We start from the raw sequence: 17,692 nt of genomic DNA, 5'->3' as shown, positions 1-17,692 counted from the left end.
CTCATTCTCTAAATAAAAAGGAGAAAATTATCATAACTACAGATAAAATACTGTGCTCTAAACTATAAATCATTAAATAATAGTTTAAAGTACAATGGAAGTATTATAATTTCAATATTAATAGAAATTAAATACAACCTCCTCTCTACAACCTCCAATACCACTTTAAAAAAATTATAGCCCAGCTGGTATTGCTCAGTGGTTGTGGGTGGACCTATGAACCAGGAAGTCATTGTTTGATTCCCAGTCAGGGCACATGCTCAGGTTGCAGGTTCAATTCCCAGTGTGGGGCATGAAGGAGGCAGCCAATCAATGATTCTCATCACTAATCTTTCTTTCTTCCTCTCCTTCCCTTCCCCTTCCCCTTCCCCTTCCCTTTCCCCTTCCCCCTTCCTTTCCTTTCCTTCCCTTCCTTCCCTTCCCTCCCCTCCCCTCCCCTTCCCTCCCCTCCCCTCCCCTCCTCCTTTCCTTTCCTTTCCTTTCCTTTCCCTTCCTTCCTTCCTTCCTTCCTTCCTTCCTTCCTTCCTTCCTTCCTTCCTTCCTTCCTTCCTTCCTTCCTTCCTTCCTTCCCTCCTCCCCCCTCTCTCCCCCTACTCTCTAAAATCAATAAATATATATTTTAAAAAAAACACAGAAAAAAATTTATAAATTATTTCCTTACAGGGAACCATTCGAGGTTTTAAAGAAATGTACTTAGAAATATACTTACAAAACAATAGAAAGCACATTATGTATCAGCAAAATTAATTGAAGTCTGTGTGTACAAAAATCCTAAGAACAATACAGTCTCAATGACTCAGAATGTTAGGAGTCACTGGCCCAGTGCTACTCCATGACCAGTCCGGGAATTGCACAGCCTCATACTGATTGCCCAGTCCTTATTTCTGCTCACTCTTGCCTTATTTTATAAAAACTGAACAACTTTATTTTTGTATTTGAAAAAAGGACACATGAATCAGGATAAAGAAAATCTGGACAAACCATTCACTGTGGTTCAAAGGAGCTTTGCTTATTTGTCCTGAGAAACATTATATGAGACAAAGTTGGACATGTGAGTTACATTATAAAACAAACTGGTATCCTGGTAAATTTTCCAAAAGGTGAGAGTAGCAAAACTGTAAAGCCTAAATTGGGGCCATAATATTTTAAGAAGCACTCTACCAGTCAGAGGGCATTTTACATTTTTCAAATATATTTTTATTGATTTCAGAGATGAAGGGAGAGGAAGAGAGAGATAGAAACATCAATGATAAGAGAGAATCACCAATTGGCTGCCTCCTACATGCCTCCCACTGGGGAACAAGTCCACAACCCAGGCATGTGCCCTTGACCTGAATCAAACCTGGGACCCCTTCAGTCTGCAGGCCAATGCTCTATCCACTGAGCCAAACTGCCAGGGCCAGAGGACATTTTAAAATACAGTCTGATGGTAGTAATTAGCTCCAATTTAATTAAATGTTTAAAAGCAACATAAACCAGAAAATACTACTCTCTAGTATAAAGACAGAGATCCCAGATTTGGTGTGGAAAGCATTTTGATGACTGCACTCCATCATGCCTAAAACATGGAAGCACAGCAGTGTCTCCAGCACACACTTACTGTTCAAATCTTCTGTTTCGAAGGTCGCCATCATTAATCCTGACAATGCAATCATTCTCATGAAAAAGGTTTTCTTGTTCAGCTTTACCACCTTTCTCCAATCGTTTTACTAATAACCCCAGGGTTCTGGAACATTAAGAATGCAAATCATTACATACGTAATATTTTGACCATGTACAATGTCCCACTGCTTTAATGCTGGTATTATATTTATAGAGACTTCCTAATAAAGGGGCATATTAAATTGCTATTTTAAAACAACACCGCAGAAAAAGTAAAACAGTATAAATGATATGTAAAAAGGAATAATTTCAAAAAATATAACAAAACATTTCTGTTTTGTTAGTATTGTGTTTCTGGAACAAACTATATACCAATACTTCTCTCTATGCTTAAAAATGCTTCAAACAGAGCTAGCCTGATGGCTCAGTGGATAAGGCAGTGTGGATCATGGATGAGCATGCATTTGTGCATAGGTTTGTCAGTTTTCTGTTTTCCGCCACCTGGTATACTGCTAATGGCAACCTCCATCATACCATGAAAGTAAAGGTAGGGAGGAAAGACTACCTGAGCACTTGGTACATTTGAGAAGCAAAATAGGAAAGAATTAAAAATAGAAGACATTCCATCCTGGCATCTGAATTTGATCTGACCTAATATTCTGAATTTTAAAACTTGTTAAATCTCCCTAAAGTAACTTGTTGCCATTATTCCCATTTGAAGAAAACCAGTAACAGGTTCAAATAATGCCACACACTCATCTCTTCAATATATACTCAAACATCAGGTTGAAAGAAAAGCCTGAATAAACTTTTAGAGACCAATCTGAAGGGGAAATAGTAAAAATTACTGGTGTACATGGCCTAGAACAGTAACTATTTGACTGACAAGGAAGGGCAGTAGTCACTCCTCAGAGCAAACAGCAGAACTTTATAGGATCACAGAATAAGGTGACCTAATTTTTACTTAGTTCTAATGCTGTGACTTACTTGATGGTTAGCATAAATTCTATATCACAATCATGTTAACATTTTTATGAACTTATTTTTGGCCTGTCCAAAGTTTGTGTTTTCTTTCATAATCATAACATTTAGAGAAAAAATGCCCATATTGATAATACAATTTAGAATCCTGCATAAATTAAAGTTGAAGACACCATCATTCCCAATGACATATATATATATATATATATATATATATATATATATAAACAACTATATATATATAGTTGAAGACACCATCATTCCCAATAGCACATATATATATAATATATATATATATGTTTTTTTCCAATAGCATACAATTTGTAGTACCCTACATATCTTTCCAGTAGACCTATTCCCAAATAGTTTCTTTTTTTACAGTAAGTGCTGTTATCTGTACTGTGGCCATTAATCTTACTCCTCTGTTATTGGTACTGATAGACACATTTTCTTTCTATAAGCTCCTAGAAGATGGAGAAGATGGGATTCAATAATATAAGCTCAAGCATTTAGCTAGTAGTAAATGATAAGTGACTGGAATGAGTGGGTGACTGAGTGTAGCTGAGGCAAACAAGTTTCATATTTCTAATTAGCTTTTTGCAAAATAAAATACAAGTGAAATGAAACGGAAACTCAGATCCTTTCTTTCATGAAGGTATCATTTATACCAAATATATAATTGAACTGAAATAAATTAAATTGCAGCAAAGGCCCTTTTTCAATTATTTTGCCATTTAATCTTGTTTCTTTCATGAACATTTACAGTCATCATTTAACTTCATTCTAATTTTTATTATTAAATATAGTAAAGAAGCAATGTGTTTTACTAGGCCAAGTCTACCAACTAGCAAGAATAACAAGAGGAGATAATATTTAAATTGCCCATTTCAATTTTACCATTTGAGGATTAGCATCTACTAGTGTAAGAGTCTAAAAATTTAGTGAGTGATGTAAGCAATTTTTAGTTGCTTACTACCATATATTGGAAATAAGTCAATATAAAAATTCCCTGAGCTCAAGGTAAGAATAAAGTATACTGGTATAGCTGCATGAGCAACTTAACAGTCTTAGTCTGTATTTGCTGGGTATGAAAGAGATTTCATAATATGCCACACCAATGATGAAGTTATTGTTAAAATATCATCATACCCACAGTCTACCTCCCTATGCTTCTCTATTGTTTAAGTTGTTTCTATGTCCAATGGAACAGTATTCTAGAAGAGGAGTCAAGTTAAGATATCTCTATGATTCTGTTGAATGGGACAAAATAATTTGAGAAATCATATTAAATCTCAGTTACTGATAATAGTGGAACAAGTAAAAGACATTTAGCTATTTTACCATCAAAGGAAAAGGTGACTCAATCATACACAGACCATCTTGACATAATCGCAAATGTGGTGCCACTCCTGCTGCTACAAGCTACTTCTACAGACTGAGACTACTTAAAAAAAAAAATACAGCAGTGGCCAGGGGGCTCACTTGGTTGAAGTGTTGTCCCATAAGGTTGCAGGGTCCATTCCTAGTCAGGACATTAACCCAGGATGCAGGTTCAATCCCAGGACAGGGAACATGCAGGAGGCAACTGACTGATGTTTCTCTCACATCAATGTTTATCCCTCTCACTCTCTCTCCCTTCCTTTCTCCCTAAATATCAATAAAAACATATCCTCAGCTGAGGATTAAAAAACAAAACAAAACAGAAAACAAAACAAAACATGGTTTCTGCAGTAAAAATACAGGCTACCAAGAGTCGCTCCATGAGTTTTTAATTGGTGAAATCATAATTACAGCATTTCTTCAGCCTAAACTTAGTAATAATGTTTTCATATATTCTAAAATAGTTTGTGTATTTTAAAATATTCCACAGAATACTTTTAGAAAAAAAATATAGACGTTTAACAGAAATTACTTAGCAGTTACCTAACACTGATAATTTATGTTTATAAATTTATCTCTAATAGTATTAATTCAGTATTTATGACAGTTTAAAATAATATAACTTGGAAATCTATAATTTAACTCTATAGGTAGCATCAATATTTTTCAGATGAACAGGTGTATGGATTTATATTCATTTAAATAATTATTTTTCTTTTAAAATTTACTTTTTCTTTCTAGGAATCACTCTAGATGATAATCTACAGTAAAAACGCATGGCATTCTTCATTTACGGCCAAATGCATCAATAATCCTTGAAAGGGCGAGGGCTACGCCCTCCATCTTATCCCGGATGCTCCATTTTTGGGCAGCAGCCTTAGCCATGTGCTCGGCAAGGAGCTTCTTCCCGGAAGCCCAAGCCTCTGCTAGCCACACCCAGGATTTCTTTAAACTAACCAATGACAATCAAGGGATGTGCGTGCCATAGATATGACCACATCCTGTGTAACAAGACACAGACTTGCGCCCGGCCAATCGGCAGGGCCCACAGTCCTCTCTCCTCCCCTTACTCCAACCCCCCTATTAAACTCCTCTTCCCACAGGGGCTCGGGCTCTCTCGGCCGCTTGCCGCTGCTCTGGCACGTGTGGCTGACGGGGAGCCCAAGCTAGCTTGACTAAAAACTCTCTGCTTTTGCATCGGACTCAGCTGGCTCCCTGGTGGTCTATTGGGGTTCCTGAAATCTGGGCATAACAATCCTAACAGAAATTAAAAAATAAACCACAAAGAACAAAACTACAATTAATAAATAAACTACCACACTTACATAAAATATAACTGAGGTTTACTAAATGAGGCTTTAAAATTCAACTTTGTTAAAATAGTCACAAAATATCAGAATCCTATTTCTCAGCAGATAAGAGATAAGAGAAAGGATGGGTGGGGGTAGTCAACAGAGGAAGACTGTCACTCTGAGTGACATGGCAAGTAATCAGGGAATGAAAGAACAGACTGAATTAAGAAGTTAGTAGCCTGCTGATTTCTAAGTACTTGACCACACTATTAGAATCATTCTCTCAAAAAGAATGGATTCACTTAAAAGTAAAGTAGCACAATCTGCAAAAATTATCTCATTAGCTTCACTAGGTGAAAATGGTTACAAAACAATGGAAATGAACTATCAAAAAAACTTCACAAGAAAATTAAACTGATAATGTAACAGCTAGACTGAGAATGAAAAGTACCCTCTGAAGGGAAATCAACAGGAAGTAATAACAGATGCTTCCATCTTCCTGAAAATTTGTGTGTGCAAGCAGGCATATTTCTATTCCTCCCACATTCAATCTAAAGGTATCTCAAGTAGTATATATAATTAAAAACAATTAAAGTATATATTTTGCAAATTCAACCAGGAACTAGAACTTGACCTGAAGTAATAAAGAATTGACTACCTCTGGTATGGTGGTCCCTGTAACACTTTTAGTAATGAAAATAATTCAAGGTAATAAACATTTTGGCATCAAAATATGCTGGAACAGAGAATAGTTTTTCACCTTGGCAATTACCAGGATTCCTCATTAGGAGCAACCATTTCCATAAGAAGAAACCACTTTGCAAAAAAATAAGAGACAGAGAGGGAAATGAGGAACTGGTCAAACTTTGTTTGGGGGAAATAGTCCAGGAACAGAAACAACCACCCAGATGGAAAGAAGACTCAGTGTACTGGTTACTGGAACAGCAGAATTATGAAGATGTGGCCACAGGGTTCCAGGGTATGTGATACAAAACCTCCTTGCCCTCCCATATGAATCTAATGTAAACCCAACATGGCACATGCTTTTTGAGCAAATAAATATTTTTTTCTTATAAATCTGAAACATCCAGAAACACACCTCTCTTCTACTGTTTCTTATACCTTATTCAAAATTGTGGGTATGTATGTGTGTTGGGGGAGCTAGGGGGGTAGAGATCGAGGGGGGAAAATACTACATCCACTGTGTGTGTGTGTGTGTGTGTGTGTGTCAGGGGGAATATTATATCCACAAATCTCACTTCTGAATAAACTTCTTTTAAAAAATGCTAATGAAATAGGAATTTTTTAGGGGTGAAATACGCAGGTTTAGGGTTAGGGTTAAGTCTATATTTAAAAAATAAAGAAGGAAGGCCTCACATGTCCTATGTGAGGTTTGACCTTTGAGCTCAGAGTTGCTATACTGACCAAGTCAAAGGGGAATAGTGGCCAATCAGAGGGGATATTGAGGCACAAAAAACTGCATGCAACCGGGAAAAAAGAAACTCAGTGGGACTCTTTCCCCGTCCCCACGTGGGAGTCTGTGCTGTAAGATTCATTCTCCCTCCCCACATGGGAGTCTGTACTTCTTCAATAAATTTCCACCTTTGCTATACCATCTTCTATTTGAGATTTCATTCTTTGACTCTGACAGACAAAGAATCTGGGGAAGCCATCCTGCCCGGGGGAACACTTCGTGTTCCAGTCCAAAAATCCCATATCATAATGGTGCAACCCTCTTCACGTTGAACTGTGAGTATACCCACAGATTCTGTCCCTTTTTTGTCCCATGTATGATCTTGAGGCTGATGGATGCCTGCCAGCCACTTAAACTTGGCTGTCATCTAAAAAGTGGGCATTTTTCTCTCTCTCTTTCACTGCTCCTTTCTGGATATATTCTCCAGGGCCAAAACCACAGCAGGCATGAGTCAGTCAAGTAAAAGCCACTAGGGCGACTGCCACTAAAAGAAAAAATCTCCCTAGTCAGGATAAACTGGTGCCAGGTCAGGTTAGCATTAGGCTGCCACCAGTCTGAAGACAAAGCCCGGCCATCGGCTGAATGAGTGAATGGGTCCCTTCCAAAGTTCCAAAGAACCAAAGAGGCAAATTCCTCCCCTGGGTTCGAGAATCTCAAATGTCTTTAAGTGAGTAAAGGACCTCGCAGGGGCGCTGGGAGAAAGGTCTCCATGGCGTGAAGGCAGCCTCATAGAGACAACACCTGTAATTAAACTCTGACCCGTCCAGGGGATGCATACAAGGGTTGGTCACCCAGCATCCTGGGTCCTCACAGCTGTCTAGACACCAGGAGAGAAACTCAGACATGTTTCCAAAAACATCATGTTTCTGAACCACTACATATGTCCACTCCTCTGGCCCAGATCCCAAGCAGGTTTTATTAAAGAATCATCTGCCTTTTTCTTCTGCTCTCTATCTCAGTCAGGTCAAATAGCATCTAGCCAAGACCACTGCCTCCTCGGTCCAGATCCCACTAAGCTTAACTCCTCAGTCTCCATTTGTGCAGGCCTCTCTAGTAAGGGTCCTAAGGGAAAACTTTTAGGCGAGAGTTAACATAAGCAGGGGCAGCCAACTGTTTTCCACTCCTGGCATATGAGTATGGCCCTAAGATCAGGGGTGGGCAAACTTTTTGACTCGAGGGCCACAATGGGTTCTTAAACTGGACCGGAGGGCCGGAACAAAAGCATAGATGAATTGTTTGTGTGAACTAATATAAATTCAAAGTAAACATCATTACATAAAAGGGTAAGGTCTTTTTTTTTTTTTTTTTTTTTCGTTTTATTCATTTCAAACGGGCCGAATCTGGCCCGCGGGCCGTAGTTTGCCCACAGCTGCCCTAGATCTTCCCATCAGGCGTAAAAGAAGTTAATCACAGCCCTTAACCACTTCTGCCACCACCCTTGTAGAAGTTTTAGCCTTTCAGAGAATTCAGCATTATAGCCAGACACAGCTGTTAAGGTAGCCCATTAATTACTAGGTTGCTTGTCTCTTGCCTTTATTGTGATCCTGTAAAATGGGCACCCACTCTCAGGAGTGTTATTAAAAGTCTCATTTTCACCATGTTTTTGTTTCCTGGTCCGTCATTTGAAATTTGAATAGGTAAGCCATTTCTCACAATTTGGGGATGCGTCCGAGACTTCTGTACGCGTGAAGAGGGAAAGGCTGGTTTAAGGGGAGACCCACACCACCCAATTTTGGATGGCCTCTTGGCCTAAGCCCCATCTCTTCACGGATGCTACAGAAAAGGCCCAAGACTGTTTGTCTTTGGAAGATGGCGAAAATGACACAAGGGGGATATACACGAGGCAAGCCACATGCATGGGCCAAAATGGTAAAATGGACTAAGTGTCATTTTGGTGATTAAGTATCCTTGGAGGTCGGGTACATGTGACTGGGAAATGTCTGGGACATAAAGTGAATGCGGAGTTCTGATTTGCGGTTCTGTTCTCCCGCAAGGGAAATGGTCAGAGAGAGACAAAGCAAATCTCGGAGTTTGCACGAAAGGTAAGAAAAGACCTGCTGAGGATGAAAAACAGAAATTCTAGACCTAGGGAATGCATTCCCCAAAACAGTCCATTGGGAAAATGCTGAGGTTCTGAGGAGGGTCAGTCCCCAAATCAGGGACAGGAGACATTGCTCTGCTTTGGTACTTTCTTTTAACACGTTAAGCGCACTGTCAGTCACCAGTGACTGACACTATATTTTCTGTACGGAAGACAAAACAGGCTGGGCGCTTAATGTGCTAATGAAAGGCATTCTGAGGTGACTGTGGGTTGTGCACACTTGTAAATCTTGTGTATAAGAGTGTCTCTGTTGATATTTTGTGTCTTTGTTGTTTGGATCAATCTGTTTAAAGTGGGGGCATGTCACACTTTGCTGGGGGCCCAGCTGCTTGTGGACAGGTTGCACACATGGCAGGGATTTCAGGAACTTTAAGGCATCAGTGGCCAAGAATTCAGGGTTTGAATTCTGAGAGACTTTTTGTCTGTGTGTCTGTAACGTAACTTTGGTTACTGATGTTTTTTGCTAGTTTCGTTTGCTCTTCACCGTTTTATGAACATAAGGAACCTTCTGTTTCTGCGCTGTGTGGGCTTTGTGCCCTTCAGAATCAAAGGTCATTTTGCTGTGCTGGGTTAAGATTTTAAGATTCTAAGGCTAATTTGAAAGTATAAAATTTGTGAAGGTTGCGTATGTGATAAGGTTGAAAAGAAATGTGTTAATCCAGGGAAGTTTAAACAAAGGCCTGACCACTAGCTAAAGTTGTAGCCTGCCTGTAGCTAACAAACCATTATCTCCCATACCTGAGGCAAAATGGGTGGAGGAAGAGGAAAAGGGGGCAGTTTTAACCTGAAAAGCATCTTTTAGGTTTCAAAGCAGCAGAATGAGAGGCAACACTTAAAAAACCCACACAGGCGCTCTGGAGGGGCCAGGGCAGGGAAATCTTCAAAGCCCTGCCAGAATCACGCCTGGTATGCAGTCAGTACACAGCATCAGTAGTGCCAGAACGGGGTGGTTGGTGCCTGCCTGTGATGTCCCAAACCACGCAGGTCGGCTGAAGCAGAACTGAGGTTGGCTATGTGGTGGTCACAGCTTGGTTGCTTCTGTGCTCATGGGGGCATAGCGGCGAGGGAATAGGCAGGCAGTAGGGGTGTCCTCCCAGCCTTTCTACGCAAAGGATAATAGTCCAAAAACATATTGTATGTGTCTGTGCTTCTGTGGCATTACTAGAATATAACAATTTATTAGCCAGATTGAAAAGGGCTAATTCCGCCCTAACTGGTTTGGCTCAGTAGATGGAGCGTTGGCCTGTGGACTGAAGGGTCCCAGGTTCGATTCCAGGCAAGGACATATACCTTGGTTGCAGGCACATCCATGTTTCTAACTCTCTATCCCTCTCCCTTCCTCTCTGTAAAAAAAATCAATAAAATATATTTTAATAAAATAAAATGTATATATAGAAAGTGGTACCCCCTTTGAGCATACCTAAGTGAAATATATAGATGAAGACTAGATATTCAGGGGTAAATTTAAGCTTAAAAGGGGGAAATAAAAATATCTTCCACCAGTACTCACCATTAATAAAAACTAAGAAGGTGTGCATTTTTCCTAAACTATTCCCTGCAAAGTCAACTAGCATGTCCCTCTCCCAGGCATTTTTTGGGGAGCAAACAAGTTGGTTGCCCAGTTTAAAAGAAAATTATATCTCTGAGGTGGCATTTTTAAGGATTGGAAGTAAAACAGCAGAAATTGAGGTTCAGTAGAAACTAAGAGTTAAGCCAGTGAGCAGGGAAGTTTAAAATTCTAAATTTGGCTAGAAATAGATTCCATCCTTTCTTCAGAAATCAGGCAGAGGATAAATCCTTTAATGACGAAGGGGATACAAGGGTTGGCGACCGGAGTTGTTTATACTTTCCCTGGATACTGGCTGAACCAGGGTTCCGGGTATTGTGGAAATTCTCTTAATTCCTCATCCTAGAGTAGATCCCTAGGAAATTCAGTTCAGCAGGTACTTCAAACACATTACAGCCATCTCAGGCCCTTTTTAATCAAAGACAAGGGCTTGCCTGAGAGCAAGACATGAGGTACACTTCCCCCACAAGATAGGGAGGCAGGAGGGCGGCTTGTGTGTGAGCTCGGGTGGCCACCACAGTGGTAAGTGAGGTTAGTCCACCCGGCAGCCTTGTTTGCAACCTTCCGTGGGCAAGGTACCCTTCACTCCTAGATTCAGAGGAGGAACTCCCTTCAGCCTTGGCCAGGTGGGGGATGCCCCACTGGCAAGGACATCTTTGTGAGCACAATGGATACAGGAAACATCCTTATGCGAGTACAATGGATACAGGAATCACCCTTGTGCACTTCTTTTTCTTTCTTCTTCTTTCTTTCAGATGGGAAGCGTGTCATCCACACTACATAAAGACAGCCCCTAGGATGCATCCTCAAAAATTAGGATAATTTGCCCTAACCGGTTTGGCTCAGTGGGTAGAGTGTCAGCCTGTGGAAGGAAAGGTCCCAGGTTCGATTCTGGCGAAGGGCATGTGCCTTGGTTGCGGGCACATCCCAGTAGGAGGGGTGCAAGAGGCAGCTGATCGATGTTTCTCTCTCATCGATGTTTCTAACTCTCTATCCCTCTCCCTTCTTCTCTGTAAAAAATCAGTAAAATATATATTTTTTTAAAATTAGGATAATTTGACCCACAAATCTTAAAGAAATAATGCCTGATTTTTCTCTGCACTCAGGTTTAGCCTCAATACCAACTAGCAAATGGGGAAAGTTGGCCCCCAGAAGGAAGCCTCAAGTATAACACCATCCTACAATTAGATCTTTTCTGTAGGAAAAATGGAAAATAGTTGGAAGTCCCATATGTCCAGACTTACTTTACTGTAGGGCAGTGGTCAGCAAACTGCGGCTCGCGAGCCACATGCGGCTCTTTGGCCCTTTGAGTGTGGCTCTTCCACAAAATACCACGTGCGAGCATGCACGTACAGTGCGATTGAAACTTCGTGGCCCATGTGCAGAAGTCGGTTTTCGGAAAGGAGATAGATGAAACAAGTATACAAGATGAGTGTGGATGGAAGAGTTGGAAGGGGTCGACCTCAGCGAACGTACCTCAATCAGATTGAGGACGTTTTTAGCAAAGGCTAGCTTAGGAGTACCCTAATTAAGTTAATAACAATGTACCTACCTATGTAGTTTAAGTTTTAAAAATTTGGCTCTCAAAAGAAATTTCAATCGTTGTACTGTTGATATTTGGCTCTGTTGACTAATGAGTTTGCTGACCACTGCTCTAGGGGACAAGCCAGAGGCAGGTGGAAAACCATAAACTTGTTCCTTCGCTCCTGGCAATAACAACCCAAAGTTCACCAAGGGAGAAGGCGGAGGCCATGCCCCCACCTAGGAATAAGCCAACATTAACTTGCCCCAAGACAGATGAAGGATCTGATCATACTTTAGCCCAGATCCCCTTCTCACCCTGGGACATGAAATAAATTAAAAGTGATTTAGGAAAGTTCTTGGAAGACCCTAATATATTAAGATCTTCCAAAACCTCAAATGTTTGACCTCTCATATAGAGTCATTATGCTCATATTAAACCTGACCCTCTCAGCTGCTGAAAAGCAAGGTCCTGAAACTGAGAGGTGGAAAAGAAAGCACTGCCAGTTCCATATTATGGAAGGCCTCGGACGTAGTAAAACAAAGCCTATTAATTACTCTAAATTAACCACCATTCATCAAGGGGCTGATGAAAACCCCCTCAGCTTTTTAGAAAGGTTCAGGGAGGCTTTGGTTAAGCACACCAACATTACCCCAGATTCAGAATTGGGACAACTAATTTTAAAGAACAATTTTATCACTCAGGCTGTCCCAGACATCAGGAGGTTGCAAGAATTGGCTATTGGTCCCAAGACTAATTTAGAGAATCTCCTGAAAGTTACAACCTCTGTGTTCCACAACAGAGACCAGGATAAGGAAAAAGGAGAAACAAGAGAAGCCAGGCCAAAACCAAGGCTCTTGGTCTGTGCTTTGGGAGTAGGAGTCCCAGGCAGAGCCTGGAGGCGAACGGTCAGTCCAGCTTACCTGCTACAAATGTGGCCAGGTCGGACATATACGCCCGAGCTGCCCCAAAGGGTGTGGTAAACCCCCAAAGCCCTGTCCTGTCAGGGAAACCACTGGGAGTGGGACTGCTCCCAGAGACTGAGGTCCCTTGGGGTGGGGCTGGTGACCCAGCTGGCCCCACAGAACTGATGGGGCTGAGGGACCCCCAACCCGGCTCCTCAGGGGACTGCCACCTCCACCCAGGAGCCCTGGGTAAGCCTGATAGTGGGGGGCAAGGAAACTAATTTCCTCCCTGATGTTGGAGCCCCTTCTCTGTACTCCTCCCAAACCCTCAGTAAATCATCCTCAGAGGCTGTAGTCATTACAGACATGTCTGGAAAGGCAATAAAGAAATATTTTTCTCAGCCTTTAGGGTGCAGCTGGGGTGAGCTGCCTCTTTCCCATCCCTTCCTGATCCTGCAGAAAGCCTCACATCCACTTCAGAGACAGTATCCTCTCAACCCTGAGGCTCGAGAAGGACTCAATACTCCAATAGTCCATCTATTTCAGAAGCCCAAGGTTTATCGAAACCTGTCATAGTTCTTACAATACCCCCATCGTAGGGGTATAAGAGCGTAATAGAGGAGGAGGACTAGTTCAGGACTTATAACTAGTAAATAAGGCAGTGATTCCTTTCCACCCAAGGGTCCCTAACCCTTACACTCTACTTGCCCAGATTCCGGAGGACACAAAGTGGTTTACAGTACTAGATCTCAAGGATGCCTTTTTCTGTATGTACCCCTACATCCTAACTCACAGTCCCTATGTGACTTTAGAACAGCGGTTCTCTACCTGTGGGTCGCAACCCCTTCAGGTGTCGAACGACCCTTTCACAGGGGTCGCCTAAGACCATCAGAAAACACATATATAATTACATATTGTTTTTGTGATTAATCACTATGCTTTAATTATGTTCAATTTGTAACAATGAAATTGGGGGTCACCACAACATGAGGAACTGTATTAAAGGGTTACAGCATTAGGAAGGTTGAGAACCACTGCTTTAGAAGATCCCTAATAATCAAAGCCATCAGCTAACATGGTCAGTACTGCCTCAGGATTTTTGGGAATTGCCCTCATTTATTTAGGCAGGTGTTTAAACAACTCAAAAGGCTCCTTTTACAGGCCCCAGCTTTAAGTCTCCCAACAGGTCAGCAGCCTCAACTCCCAAATCCATCTGTTTCAAGTGAGCCTTGAATGCCAGCACAGGAGGAGGACGAAACTGTACTGTCATCAACTGAATCACCAGATTCCTATTTGTGTGAGCCTCTAGGACCAGAAACTTCTCTTTTGATGGGATCCTAAAGAGTTAATGAGTACCAGATAAGTAACATACTCTGATATTTCTAGATAAATCAATCTTTTCATCTTTTTAATAGTTCTTATTCTGTCTTTTTTTAAGTATCACCTAAACCCTTGGCTGGTACCTGAAGAAGACCTTTTCTGCCCTTGCTGGGACCTAGAAACCCCATAAGATGTTCCTACTTATAGCTCCTTTTTGTATCCCTGACATAGCAAATTTTTCAGCCATTCTGGCTTCCCAAATCCCTAACCACTAAGTATGTTATAAGCAGCCAAATTCAGGGTCAAATAATCTCAATTGGATATTTATCTCCCATATCCCTAGAATAAAATGTACTAAATCTTAGTCTATAGGACAACGTATGCTACCACTACCACCAACCAAATCAGGACTACTTCTCAAATTTCTGAGAATACTGACCAGAATTTTAAGGACATCCAGAAGTCTATAGTCTCTAACACACATGGTCCTTACTCACAGACAAGCCCTTGGTTAGCTGAACAGAACAGAGTCTGTGCTATGGATAACACTTCTTGCTGCAAGCAGCTTAGCGAAAGGCAAGACCTCACAATCCCTTTCCCCAGATGTCCAGGTACTAATTATATGATGCCATCCCTATTAGCTAGCTCCCCTTCTCAGACTCTTGTTCATGCTGTTTTTTATTATTCATCTTTAACCATTACCTGTTTATGTTTCATATCCTCATATTTAGAAGCCCTAAAGCTAAAATGGTCCTTCGCATGGAACTGACAAAAAAGGCCGCTACATGCATTGTCCATGGACCCTTACACTGCCCACTTCCAATGGGACCCTGACTGCCAACCCCAAACTACGACCCCTTTGCCAACAAGAAGCAGCCAGAAAGACCCGGCATCCCCTGTCTCCAATGGTAGCTGGAGCTTTCTAATTGAAGGGGGGGCCTGGAATAGGAATTTTTAGGGGTGAAATAGGCAGGTTTAGGGAATTTTTAAAAATTAAAAGGGTCCATAGAAAAAGCACAGGCTATGGAGCTACAAAAAGTTACATTTCCATAAGACAAAGGAAAGGCAGAAGTTACATTTCCATAAGACAAGGGAACTAGGAGTTGTCAAAGGTCTATACTTACAAAATAAAGGAGGGCCTTACCTATGTGAGGTTTGACCTTTGAGCTCAGGAGTTGCTATACTGACCAAGTCAAAGGCAAATAGTGGCCAATAAGAGGGGATATTGAGGCACAAAAACTGCAGCCTTTATAAACCAGGGAAAAGGAACTCAGTGGGACTCTTTCCTCCTCCCCATGTGGGAGTCTGTATTTGTCATAATAACAAAAGCATACTATGCTAATTAGACCGGATGTCCTTCCAGACATCTTTCCGGACAACCTTCCAAATGAAACCAGGGGTGCGAGAGAAGCCCAATGATAAAACTGAAAATAAATAAGGAATGTTTTATTGACATCTAAATTGCTGAATAAGTCTGAGTTTTGTTTTGATAATGCAAATTCCCACAACTGCCACCCAGCTGTGTGAAAATTATCACAATTCATCTTAATAAAAACTGACACAGTATCAACACCACAACTTTAGTGAAGTCAGAGTAGGAATGGATAAAATGGATCCAATCAACTGATCCTCTCACCTCACTGAATGAGAAACAGGAGGGGCTGGCAATTAACTACAGTGGATCACTGAGAACCACAGCCACTGTCTTAGCCTACACAAACAAAGAAAAGTTTAAAGGAATTCCAAGTTAAAGGAGTATCTTGATTTAAAATTTTTAATGGATGAGATTAAATAGATACAAAAAAGAGTAAGTAAAACTAGAGAATTTCTTCAGATTAAGGCACAAATGACAAGGCATCATACTACTACATTTAAGAAATAAAATTTAATCTAAATGTAAAATACAACTTTTCTCTCAAAAACAAATGCATTTACTATGTCCTTTATTGGAACAAACAAGTCTGTAGCTGAAAATGTACAATTAAAAACTTTCAGACAAAAATCAACAGGTACAGTCAAGTTAAATTGGTTTTTACTAAAGTAAATAAATTAAAATTGAGTATTCAAGTTCAAGAGCATATTTTTTTTTCTTTTAAAGGGAATATTCCATTTTAAAATTCTATAGTGAACTGAAACATAAAAACTTCAAATAAAGCTTTCTTTAACACCTGAAGTGGTAGCATAAAATCCAAATTGGCTATAATTTTTATTAACATAACTATAGGCCCAGTGCACAAAATTTGTGCACTCGGCAGGGGTGGGGGTGAGGGGGGGGGCTCAGACTGGCCTGAGCCCTCTCACAGTCAGACATCCTTAGTGCTGTTTCAAAGGCAGGAGAGGCTCCCGCACCACCGCTGTGCTTGCCAGCCATGAGCCCAGCTTCTTGTTGACCAGTGCTCCCCCTGTTGGAGCACATTGACCACCAGGAGGCAGCTCCTGTATTGAGAGTCTGCCCCATGGTGGTCAGTGTGGGACATTATGACCAGTCATTCTGCTGTTCAGTCGATTTGCATATTACCCCTTTATTATATAGGATAAGTATGTATTGATATTCTCAAATTTATGATATAACAGTAAAACCTCATATTAGATTCATTATAGAAAAGTGATTATTTTCTATTATTATATACACTAATCAGCACTTACCTGAACACAAAGCAATAAGGAGGGAGTTTTAATGCACATACAGGAAGATAAAAATCATTCTTTTTTATTTTTAAACTAAATTTACTGGGCGGACAATGGTTACTGTAATAAGATCACATAGATTTCAAGTATACAGATAATGTATCATAGAATATATGATATATATATGTGTGTATATATATATATATATATATACACACACACACACACATATATATATATACGTCAAATATATGGTGATGCAAGAAGATCTGACATTGGGTGGTGGGCACACGAAAATTTCATTCTCATTAATGGCCAATGCCAAGTACCACGTTAAATGCATTTTAATGTATAATTATAAGTCCTTTCTTATTTAAACCATACAAAGTCATAGGAGTCTCTATCTCATCCCTCAGGTGTGAAGAGTAGGGATAAGTGAAGTTAACTTGCCCAGGCCACACTTACTAAAACGAGAGAGCCAGGCTCCATTCAAAGCTATCCCTGGCCTCAAAGTGTGGACTGTTCTAATGATAACATAGAAACTTAGCATCTGTTCAAGTAAGAACTAATTGACACAAAGAAGTAATACATTTCTAACTAGAAATTCTGAAAAGAAAAATGAACATTCTGTTTTTGATGTGCTGTAACTAATAAAGTATAGGTTAGATGAGCTAAGTGTTATAAGTAAGAATAATTATGACCATGTTAATCTTAGAAGGGAAAGCCAAGCTCAGATATTGACTAAATAATTAAGTAAATGTTATGGAATTTTCAAGACCTTCAAAAGATAGTTGCTAACTACTTTTGAAGACAGGCTAGTTAAATACTTTATGAAAACTTTGGTTTGTATTTGAGAGGAAAATTAATCAGTATGTGCATCTGATGCAAAAAACAAGCTTTATATTTCAATGATTTTTCTA

The 17,692-nt window shown here is 40.4% G+C and overlaps 1 protein-coding gene across 32 annotated transcripts in view; it reads right to left on the bottom strand.

The window, feature by feature from the left end:
- The window catches only part of PARD3 (par-3 family cell polarity regulator), an 814,705-nt gene that overhangs the window by 361,697 nt on the left and 435,316 nt on the right, over positions 1-17,692 (bottom strand). For all 32 annotated transcript variants that reach the window (XM_036350442.1, XM_036350547.1, XM_036350474.1 and 29 more), the window contains one exon: positions 1,601-1,726. In XM_036350442.1, coding sequence (XP_036206335.1) covers positions 1,601-1,726 — 126 coding nt within the window. The remainder of the gene's footprint in view (positions 1-1,600; positions 1,727-17,692) is intronic.

This window comes from Myotis myotis, unplaced genomic scaffold (assembly GCF_014108235.1).
Source record: "Myotis myotis isolate mMyoMyo1 unplaced genomic scaffold, mMyoMyo1.p scaffold_m19_p_1, whole genome shotgun sequence".
NCBI classification, from domain to species: Eukaryota; Metazoa; Chordata; class Mammalia; order Chiroptera; family Vespertilionidae; genus Myotis; species Myotis myotis.
The sequence above is the reverse complement of the archived record's forward strand: the minus strand, read 5'-3'. Positions and strand labels throughout refer to the sequence as shown.